Raw genomic sequence first — 11,343 nt, 5'->3', positions numbered from 1 at the left:
CCCCGCCCTGCTGAGCCTGCCCCGCAACCTGCTGGCCGCCATGGCGATGCCTGTGGCCGTGATCGTGTCCGGCGTGGGCAACAACCTGCTGGTCGCCATGGTGATGACCCTGACCGTGATGACCACGACCGTGCCCATCCCCATGCGCCACCCCCTCCTCTCTGACGGCGGTACCCACCCCCGCCGCATCAGGCCTGGCCACTACTGGCCTGGTGCACTCCGCTGGAACGTCCACGCTCTGTCGGGGAAGAGAAGGAGCAAACACCGTGAGTCTCAAAGATGAAGATGAAGACGTCGGTCTGTATGCGCACGGCTATGATGGATATGGGCATCACATACCTCATGTGAACAGTCCCCACATATGCGTTTGCAGTAGGTATCTTTGATGGCGTTCTCTACATGACCCTGCCCGATGATGGAATATGGCAGTGCGATATGATAGGTGAGACGGCCACACCTGATGTGTAAATAGATTTAGAATTGTAAAAGGGTTTAGAATTTCCTTAAACATCAAGAATGTCAAATTCGATCAAGAGATTTTAAATGATTTCAAAGAAAATGTTTAGAGGATAGTATAATATGGCCGTGTTAACATATCTGCCGGTGTGGGCGACCTGACCTGTCATAAATAAGGAAGTCATCCTTCTCCCCTTTCAAGGCCTGCCACACATCGGCATCCTGGTTCCCCTGCTTGTAGAGGCTGATGCTGCTTGACAATCTGGTGGTCAACATGGAATGCAGGCGCTGGGCTTGTATCCCCTGGTGGTTGATTACCATGTAGGTGACATTCACCAGGCCCTGATTTTCAAGTTTCTGGCGTAGGCTGTCCATACTGTTCACAGAGCAGACAGAGCATGCAAGAGCATCATCATCATCATCATCATCATCATCATCATCATCATCATCATCATCATCATCATCATCATCATCATCATCATCATCATCATCATCATCATCCACATCATCATTATTAAAGTTGGTGCTGGTTTTATATTGTTATCTTTTTTGCACAGTGTGAAAGGACTGAATAATCTAGTCCAGTTCACTCATAAATATACGTTTAAAAGGGAAAAGCTTTTGTATGTTTGAATTCTATTGTATGAGGCCCAGTCTACTTGAAAGGACTGGCACATCTTAGCATTGAAATTAAATGGAAATTGTTATATACTTAGCACAAATGACTTATTTTATGAAGAGCATAATGTGAGAATGCTTGTGGGGACTGGCAGAGGTAGTATTGCCTTTATTTCAGGTTTGGGGACTGTAAAGTAAATAGTAAGATGTCATTTTGCCAGACAAAGTAAAACTGTGCACGTACTTGGATGCCTGCACCAGGCAGAAAAGTCAGCTAGCCTGCAGCAGTGCCACAACAGTCACCCGGCCCTCCGCCTCCTTCATGGGCATCACCTCCCCGATCTTCCAATCGGGTGGCAGCTGACACTGAGGCCCGCCTCCCTGGCTCTCTGCCCCGCCCCCAGGGAGCAGGCAGAGAGCCGAGAGCAGGCTGAGGCACACCCACATTGCTGCTGTGAGTCCTCACTGCCCTGATCTGAGGAAGGGTAGAGGAGAGGAGCAAGAAAGGGAGGGAATGGCAGTTTGGAAGATTTTGGAGGAGTGGAAAGGGGAGGGGAGAGTGGGAGGGGAGCACAGAAAAATGTTGTCAACATCAGCCGAGAGGAATGAGAAGTACAAAAGGGCAATGTAGTGTCAAGCTGTGTGTATGTGTGTGTGTGTGTGTGTGTGTGTGTGTGTGTGTGTGTGTGTGTGTGTGTGTGTGTGTGTGTGTGTGTGTGTGTGTGTGTGTGTGTGTGTGTGTGTGATGTGTGTGCGTGTGTGTGTCTGTGTCTGTGTGTGTGTGTGTGAATGCGCGGATCCCTCTGGGTGTGTTTAGATTAAGTAAACTGAAGGCCATTTTATATCATGCACATAATTTATCTTCGACGCAAACATTTTTGCACATATACATGCACACTTTGTGCTGAACATTGTTGGACAAGGGCCAAAACTATTGCCAGATAGCAAACATTTGACAGTGAAAATATACCGTTCAATGTTTACAATATTTATCAATAGTCAATACTTGCCATATACATTTTCTCTTTTTTTACGCAAAAGAGTAGAAGGACTTCATTAAAAAAAAAAAAACATAACACACAATCCATGTATATACCTAAATTAATTAAATTCCAATAACAATATTTAACAGCATGGATGGGAATCTTAGTTGTTTAGCTTACCGTGTGTGTTTTTGATTCTCCTTCAGCAGAGTTCTTTCTTGCAGTCGACTGCTCGATGAAAAACAAGTCCCCCTCCCTCAACCCTCCCTTTTATACTCAGCCTGTTGTTTTCCTGTCCATAAGAAGGACAAAGTTCAGTCCTCCTTGCTCCTCTGACTATTTTGCTGACTCGTGCACATCTTCAAAATGAGTGATCCTGTTTTTCTGTCTCAGGGAGAAACATGTGAGGGCCACATTTTTCTCTAGCTGAGGAGCAATAGAGGCTTTTTTTAGAATGTTGAAATTCACACCTTTTAGGGAACACCATGGTTGTTTTGCTATGTGTTACTTTTTCAGAACTATTCAAACCTTAAAGCATTATTTATTTAATGGAAAAAAAAGCTTCTGTTTTGACATCCTGTTATTTGTTGTAAGCAATAAAATGAATCAGACTGCTGGTCAAATTATGTTAATTACATTGTTACAATCTACAGATGGACGCTAGCCTGTGCAACAGAAACAAAAACTCTATAGAGCTTTTAAGAATTTGTTAAAGAAGAAGAGTTGTGCTTAGCTGCAATTTGTACTGAGACTCAAATGTTAAAATATTTAGAAAAAAGGGAAGTTACTTTCAGTTTTATCTGTTGTGAAATATATCCCATGTGAAAATATGTTGCGAAAGATTCAACTTGTTTTTGTGTTATTTGGTTGAAGACAGTTAATATAGTCGACAATTTTGCTAGGAAGTCTAGTTACACTCATTATTTATTAAATGACAATATTACATTCTTACCACTCTAGATGCTCTTAAGTGTTGTTGTTTTTTTAAAATGTAGGGATGCAGGATGGTTAAAACTGTCACTCTGCATTTTGGGTATAATTTTACTAGACAAAAAGTCGATCAGGAACGCTGGCCTGCTATAGAGTACACTGATAATCTGATCATCAGCCTACCAAGATATTGTAAAGAGTCAAGACTCCACTGGACCCGGCTTATAGTCAAGAATGTTTGATCTAGATAGCAGATTAAATAATGTTACTCATTGACAGTACCTGGCAAGCTAACAAGTACATTTCAGCAGGACACAGGGATCTTTGTGGCAGGTTTCATATGACTCCTGAGGATTTTACACAGCGGCCACGTTGCATAAGCAGATTGTAGCTTCACAAAATGCTCAATAAAAAGAGGTACATTGCATTACAACACATGGTTCATGGTTCATACATTTGTTTTTTATTTTGAATGTAGCTGTTATGATTCTAACAAAAAGGGAAAAATAATAACTGCTTTGTACAACCACTTTGAAGCATTGATAGAGTAGTAAGTAGTGAATTCCTAATTTGTAAAGATTTTTTTCTACATTGATACTCATTGGTAAACGGTTCATAATCAATTATAAATTATGAATAAGTTAATGAGACAATGGTTTGGCAATTTACACACTATGGATAAGTAATGCTTTGTTAACACTTAATAATGCTGCAATGCATGATTTGTTCAGCTAGTTAGAAAGCATTAGGAAAGGATTTGTGTGAGCTTATCTAAATTGAGGACTAGGCCTATCTATTCCTGCATGACTAAACATTTAAAAATGTTATAAAAGTTATAAAAGTTAATGCTGGAATGACCACAATGCCAAAAATAAGAATGATGGTGCTGGTTTAATGCTTAACAAATAAGGGAAAACTAAGTTTGGACTTTGTGTTTGACATGAGAGGCCTTCTCAACTGTTGGGGAAGACTTTGAGTTCAAGATTATATATATCATTTTATTTTGAATGGTTGACACCCAAGTCATGAAAATATTGTTTATTTGTCGTTCATTGTCTAAATGCATTACTCCTCTTGTGGAGTGCAGAAGAATGCCAATGTATAACATTTCAATGACTTGAGTCGGGTTTTGTTCTTATTCATGCAGTTATTATTATGTACAGTGCATATATATACAGGGTACGACTTACAAACTTGTTTGTTAAAATAAATATTTTCACAAAGACGGTTTCAGCAGCAGCAGAATAGCAGTAGCCATGCAAGTGGGCTTAGAAAGGGAAGTTTGTTTAGCTTATTGTATATAGAGTAACATACACGCAGCAGCACAAATTGTGTGACTGATGAATAATGGAGGGCCTGCTGTGCCACCGTTTAGCTTTATCTGTTGCAACACCCCCTGCATGATAGTGATACAATTTAATTGTTAATCAATAGAGTGAACGAAAACGATCCTCGATATGCCTGAATGGCATATCTGGTCACCAAGCAACGCTTACCAGCGTCCCCTATTGTTGCAAGGGCTTCTGGGAATCGGAGGCCCTACTGGAGAACGACCGCCCTTTTTGGAGCAACGAGAGTAGAGGAGCTCTACGTGCGTCGGGACACATAATACCATAAAACTACTTTCTAAAGCAACGTGGCTGGACAAGAGGTACCTCTGCTGATGGTTTAAAACTCCCATTTTGACCCATGGGTCTCATAATATAGAAATCTGTCAGGAAAAGTGTGTTTTAATGCGCGTTTTGATGACGTAATGTTGATTGTCAAACGGGATGGCGAGCATGCTAGCAGGCCTGTGGGCTGCAAAAGCTTTGGATACCTTAATGTTTAGAGCCTCTTTAGTAACGGATCAAAACCGGGCAATAATCCTGTGCACTGGGGCTCAGTCAGAATATTCCCTTATCTACGTCGACACCAACTGTTTCAGGCCACACTTGTACGTTTTGCTAGGTAGGCTAATAGTTTAGCCAAAAGTGAGCTAATTTGGCTACTCTCATGACGTTCACAGCGTTGGAGAGAATAGCGCCGCACTCCTCGTATGTATGATTGGTCCAATCACATATCAGTCTGCAGTGTCATATCAGGACAGTGGACACATATGTTTTTTATTTTGTGCGTCGCATGATGGACTGTGTGTCCGATGCGAATGACCTAGAGAAAATCTTGAAATGAGAACAACTTAATGATGCATACGTACAAATTAATATTTTTTAGGAAGTCATTTTGAGAACTATATGTGTGGATGCATGTAAACAGTTACAAAGTAGCATCCGTGTAGACTACACCCCTCAAACGACCTGTCGTTGTCCTTTTACATAAATAAAATATGTATATATATATATATTTCTTATTATTCAAAGTACATTAATCATCACTATAATGCTGTAATCCAACATTTCATTCTTGATTCAAGATGGTTTTAACTATAAATATGCTATATTATTTAGTTACATGCTTGCCATGAGTGTCACGCTGAAATTCTGTGACATCATGATTGTGTGAGATCATTGTTAAGTTTGACCATCTTTCTTTGCTCTCTTGGGGAGGGCAGGCAAGGATCATGGCGGCTGAGGTGGAGGGGGAGATGGAGATGGAGCGTGGAAGCATGTTCCCGTCGCACTACAAAGTCATGCTGGACAAACTGAACGAACAGAGACAACTTGACCAGTTCACAGACATTACCCTGATTGTTGATGGTATGCAATATGTCAAATTCTCAGACGGCAGTGATAAGTCAACTCGGTGGTGAATATAAAGGGAACTTAGATTTAAACAATCCATGTTTACTTGTCGGTACAGAAGAAGGATTCTTGCAAATGTAAATTAATGGTCCAATGTTTATTACATATAATGTACAAATGGATGGACTAATATGGAAATGGTTACATCAGGACCAAATCTTTTCAACATCTGTGTAAATGGCTAATCTCGTTGACATAAAAGCAGTCCTTTTTAAGACGTATGCCACAAGGCAATCATTCCAATTTGTTTGTTAGTTAATACAGACAAATCCAAACACACAAAACCCCATGCCATACACCAAACAAGTGTGGAGTCTTCCACTCGATTTAAATAATAATAATAATAAATATTATTATTATTATAATATCTAAAATAATGCTTTATTTTCTCTGTGTTTTGTGGATATACAGGGCACCAATTCCGAGCACATAAAGCAGTCCTTGCAGCTTGTAGTCAGTTTTTTCACAAATTCTTCCAGGATTTCACCCAGGAGCCTCTTGTGGAGATAGAGGGTACGTGGTTCTGTTTATCTATGAACACTGCGGTGGGACAGAGTTATGGTTTCCCCATTGGTCACGGCAGTTACTATTGAAATTCTTTATTGCCTTCAACAATACTAAAACATTTACTTGTTATTTTTCATAGGGATAATGCAATTTTTTACGTTTAAAATTGTAGGCTGTGAGTCTTGTGAACTTGTTTAGTTCAATAATGGTCTGAGCCTTGTTGGCTGCACACGCACGTGTCCTCTTAACTGGTCCTGATGGCATCCGTTTGGACAGGTGTGAGTAACTCCGCCTTCCGCCAGCTGATGGAGTTCACCTACACGGCCACGCTAGCCATCAGTGACGAGGAGGAGGCCAATGATGTCTGGAAGGCAGCAGAGTACCTGCAGATGCAAGAGGCTCTCAAGGCGCTCAACAACAAGTGAGGCAACATAGACACCCACCCACCACAATCTCCAACCAGTTTTTTTCTGTGACTAGAAGAATCTGTAATGGCTGCTGGTTTGAGCTGTTTTTTTTTAGCAGAATAGTAACGTATCATTATTTTCTGACGCCTGGAGTCCATTGGGATGTTGTGTTTGGCCACTAGAGGACACTGTTGGATCTCCTGAAATGTATTGGCATTAATTCTATGTGCATGAAATGTCAGGTTTGTGTGTAATATATATTATACATCAAATTATTGGAGCTCTTGCACTGATGTAAAATGTAATGGGGACGAAAATGACCATTACTTTTTTGCTCATCTTCAAAGTCACCACTTGACCCACAGCTTTGTCCTACTTGTACTGTCGTTCAACCGAAAATGGATGTCTGATGTCTCGGATTTAATTCTCAGGGGGACAGAGAGTCCCTCGCAAGATATCCCGGAGAAGAGGGGAGTCAAGAGGAAAATCAGCGAGACGTCCAACGTAATCACGGAGACGCTGCCCTTGGTAGAAGGGGAACAGGTGAGAGACGGGTGTTAAGATGGCAGTATGGGTCATATTAAATCAGTTAAGATTAAAGTGTCTGGGGGCAGATTTGCTAATGATTAAAATGGAAGACATTCAAGCCGCTTCGTATCTGAAATATTTATTTTCCTTTTTGAGAATCAAATTTATTTTTAATCAGAAAACGTTCAACTGACATTTATATTATCTTTCTTTAAATAAACTTTAAAACCTAATTGTAATATTAAGGGCCAGATTCCATCTTCCTTGTGTGGTGCAGGTGGAGATCGAGGTGATCGAGGGAGGCATTGAGCTGGAGGAGTCGGGACTGGAGGAGGTGGTGGACGCGGCCAAGAGCGCCGCCCAGCCCACCTCGGACGACTCGGCCCTGGTTCTGCTCGCCGACATCACCAGCAAGTACCAGCAGGGGACGCAAGCGATGCATGTGATCAAGAAGGACCAAGTAAGCATGGCACCTGATTGACCCGACACCCCTCAATTGCGGGTGATGTTAGTTTGGTTTAGGCTGGCTTGGGCCATGTGTTGATCTGTTTAGTAGCACAGAAAAAACACCAAAAAGTGCTGCATCTCCTGCTACTAAATTAAAACTAGCTAACCTATAAAATTGCAGTTTCATATCTTTACCAATATAATATAGCACAAAAAAGGCTGTTTAGGAAACAAAAGATATCAACGTATTTGAATATTTTTTGTGTGGTTGCTACTCATACAAAAATAGCTATTACACATGGTTGAAATGTTTAACGTAAGCATTCCAACTCCGAACGGGACATCGGTTCCCGTACAGCTCAATCGAAACAAAGAGTTTCCGAGCCGCACTCTGAGGATGCCCTCCGTCCCTTTTGTGTGAGCCCAGGAGGTGTCGTACCAGGAGGAGACGGTGACGGCCTCCAAGGTGCTGGAGAACGTGGAGATGGTGGAAGTGCAGATCTCCCAGGTGGACAATATGTTCCGCTGTCACAAGTGCGAGCGCAGCTTCAAGCTCTACTACCACCTCAAGCAGCACATGAAGACGCACGCCGGGCCCCTTGACAAGCCACACGTGTGTGCCTACTGCGGCAAGGCCTACACGCGGGAGGGCGCGCTCAAGCTGCACGTCACCACCTTCCACTTCGAGGCGGAGGAGCTGTCGCGCAGCCAGCGGCCGCAGAAGCGGGTGCACGTGTGCGAGTACTGCGACAAGAACTTTGACCACTTTGGCCACTTCAAGGAGCACCTGCGCAAGCACACGGGTCAGCATTCCTCTGCCCGCGTGGGCTGTGTTTATGGAAATAGGTTGTCTGTGGGAGGGAGACATTTGATTGGTTTGTCTTGTGTTTGCCGACGGGAATGCAAATTAAATCATTGTGTTTTTCATTTCAATTGAGTGTGACACGATAAGACGTACAAAGCTATGAATGCCAAAGAATTTGACTTTAAAGTTAACTTTTGGTAATTTTCGCCTTAAAATGTAAAACTTTTAAGTATAAATTTCTTTTTTTTTTATGCATTTGACAACTCTCCATGCGACAGAAAAACATTTGAATCAACTTGGTATAAACCGGTTTCTAGAAGGGACCCTGTAGGGATGTTGCGATTGTTCCCTTTCAAATGGTCCTTGGCATGCTCCTCTTGTGTGTCCCTGTGCAGGCGAGAAGCCCTACGAGTGTCCCGACTGTCACGAGCGCTTCGCCAGAAACAGCACCCTCAAGTGCCACATGTCCGCGTGTCAGAATGGAGCGGGCGCCAAGAAGGGACGCAAGAAGCTGTATGAATGCCAGGTGATAAGCCGCAATCATTATTACAGTGGTCTATGGGCGTATGGCTGTGTATTTATGACACTGTTTGGCTCGCTGTATAATAAGTAGCTTACTATGCCTAAAAACATAGCCGCCAATACTAAGAATGTCATGCATTCATGGATTACCTTTTTGATTTGATTTACATTTTCATTATTGTTAGGCATTTTGGATAATTGTCCCTCACGGTATTGTTCGGGCGGAGAGTCAGTACCTAATGTATGTAACTTTTGTAAAAAGCCATATGGTGGACAATACCGTAGCCTGCAGCCTGCTGCTGGGAATCGAACACCAGCAGCGCTAACACCTTGCTATACCAGTTGACCTAGACAGGACCATAACTCTAGCATCTTTGTGTGCGCCAGTTTGTAATGTGAGCCGATCTCCTAATTGCATACTAACATTTGCAGACAGACACGACTTCTCCCTCGTTTCAAACATTTAGCCATTTAAATTACAAAGTAAATTCCAGAAGACGCTGAAGGGCCAAGCAATGACTTGGTTATTAACACTTGATTTGACAAACTGATATAATACACCCGTGATACACAACCTGTTTGTTTATTATATTTGAATATGGTAACTGTTCAATTTAGTTGCACAGCAGACGTTTTCATCCGAAGTGTTTTAAAATTGAGGGTGAGAAGAGTGAAAGCATACAATCAAAAAGTAGCTATAAGGAGTAACTATAAGAGGCAGATCCCATGGTGGGATAGGTTTGTGGAATTCCTGTATACCATTTTTAGTCCCGATGGGTACAACAGAGATGTGCATCTCAAAGAAGTGCGTGCCAAAATCAGACAGTCGATCCCAACAATGATCAAAACGTGAGCGGCCCCTGATCAATATGTTTGTCAAGACGGTAAATCTCCTCCTCCCATGTACCTCCCTCCCTCCCTCCCTTCCTCCCTCCCTCCCTCCAGGTGTGCAGCAGTGTGTTCAACAGCTGGGACCAGTTCAAGGACCACCTGGTGAGCCACACCGGGGACAAACCCAACTACTGCACCCTGTGTGACCAGTGGTTCACACACCCCAAGGAGCTCACGGCCCACCTCAGGGAGGTGCACGACACGCTGGAGGACCAGGTGGTCGCCTCCCCCGTGGTCCCCACGACAACGGAGGAGGAAGAGGAGGAGGAGGAAGAAATGATGGAGGAGGAGGAGGAGGAGGAGGAGGAGGAGGGGGAGCAGATGGTGGTCGGCCTGGAGGGCGGTGAGACGCTGCTGCTGGACGACGGCATCCAGGTGGAGGCGGTGACGGTGGAGCCCCCCGACATCATGAGCATGGGGGAGGAGGAGGAGTCCTCGAACACCATCACCACCACCACCACCACCACCGCCATGGTGATGGAGGACGGGGGTCTGAGGGAGATGTGCGAGGAGGACGTGGAGAGACTGCAGGCGGCCGGCGTTCACATCCAGGTGGTGCACCTGACCAGCGCCGAACTGGAGCAGCAGACTGTGGTCAACTCTGAGGTGGAGGTGACGCTGGAACAGGAGGTGGTGGAGGAGGAGGTGGAGGTAAAGGGGGCGCACACGGAGCAGGTGTGAGAGACCGTGGAGGAGACGGGAGTGCATTGGCGTCGGGGCAGGCGAACAAACCAAGCAGCATGTCAAAGGCCTGTTTTGAACAGGGGCACGCAGTGGCCCAATCATCCTTCATCTATCGCAGAGCACTCATGGCCAAGAACTCTCTGGAGAGAACGGCAGTATTGCTGGTTGTGATGCTTTATTTATATTTCCACCTGGTGTTCAACGCGATCAATGTTATCAAAAAGAATCACTTTACATTATCTTTTTTAAGAGGTGCCATGGCCTTGCTCTACGTCGTTGCTCGGCATGTGTAAATATCTGTTGGATACATTTTCGGGCCAGTGTTTTTTTGACAGCGCTCAACGTTACGTACTGTGAACTCAAGTGCCAACGGTATGTGGTGCTCATGTCTTAAAGCCATCTTCATATTTTTTGTTTTGGTTACCATATAACACATTGGTCCATTAAAAGAACGATAACCAATGGAATGGAAATAGAACTGATAAGGAAGTCATTGAAATGGGCTACAGAGTATATTTTTCTTAAATATTTACTCACTTTGTATAGACGAAGAATTTGGTTTGGATGAATAGGGACGTCAATGTATGATTCTTTAAGTTATACATGCCTAAAGTACAACTGCTTTTTGTACCATTCAAGCAAATACGTCTTCCTTTGTACATATTGAATATCCAAATGAATGTTTTACTTTGAAACCAGACGTTTGAAAACGTTTGATTGAATTTGAACATTGTTTGAGATGTTGAGCTTGTTTTTGTAGAAAAAAATAAAAATGTAAGGAAAAACAAAATCACAAAAGGCACTATCTTTTGTAGTCTACAATT

General features: G+C 43.2%; 2 protein-coding genes across 2 annotated transcripts in view; one reads left to right on the top strand and one right to left on the bottom strand.

Moving 5' to 3' along the window:
• selenop (selenoprotein P) overlaps positions 1-2,395 on the bottom strand; it is a 3,993-nt gene extending 1,598 nt beyond the window's left edge. The window contains exons 1-5 of the mRNA XM_060054596.1: positions 2,238-2,395; positions 1,319-1,549; positions 620-832; positions 340-457; positions 1-238 (exon numbers count right to left, since the gene is read on the bottom strand). The exon at positions 1-238 is cut by the window's left edge and continues 1,598 nt beyond it. Of these exons, the coding sequence (XP_059910579.1) occupies positions 1-238; positions 340-457; positions 620-832; positions 1,319-1,521 (772 nt within the window). The 5' untranslated portion in view covers positions 1,522-1,549; positions 2,238-2,395. The remainder of the gene's footprint in view (positions 239-339; positions 458-619; positions 833-1,318; positions 1,550-2,237) is intronic.
• A 2,096-nt stretch (positions 2,396-4,491) lies between these two features.
• znf131 (zinc finger protein 131) lies at positions 4,492-11,309 on the top strand. The gene is made up of 9 exons (XM_060054592.1): positions 4,492-4,638; positions 5,539-5,683; positions 6,140-6,241; positions 6,512-6,656; positions 7,074-7,185; positions 7,448-7,630; positions 8,045-8,420; positions 8,818-8,948; positions 9,890-11,309. Exons 2-9 carry the CDS (start codon positions 5,548-5,550, stop codon positions 10,514-10,516), a joined length of 1,812 nt encoding a protein of 603 aa, XP_059910575.1. The 5' UTR covers positions 4,492-4,638; positions 5,539-5,547; the 3' UTR covers positions 10,517-11,309.
• The last annotated feature ends 34 nt before the right edge of the window (positions 11,310-11,343 follow it).

Source organism: Gadus macrocephalus, chromosome 6 (assembly GCF_031168955.1).
Source record: "Gadus macrocephalus chromosome 6, ASM3116895v1".
NCBI classification, from domain to species: Eukaryota; Metazoa; Chordata; class Actinopteri; order Gadiformes; family Gadidae; genus Gadus; species Gadus macrocephalus.
This window is presented reverse-complemented; position numbering and strand designations above follow the sequence as displayed.

Coding starts and splice junctions, on each gene's coding strand:
- znf131 (XM_060054592.1), top strand. CDS start 5,548: ATGGCGGCTGAGGTGGAGGGGGAGATGGAGATGGAGCGTGGAAGCATG. Junction 7,186..7,447: donor CCTTGGTAGAAGGGGAACAG/GTGAGAGACGGG, acceptor TGTGTGGTGCAG/GTGGAGATCGAGGTGATCGA. Junction 8,421..8,817: donor GCACCTGCGCAAGCACACGG/GTCAGCATTCCT, acceptor GTCCCTGTGCAG/GCGAGAAGCCCTACGAGTGT.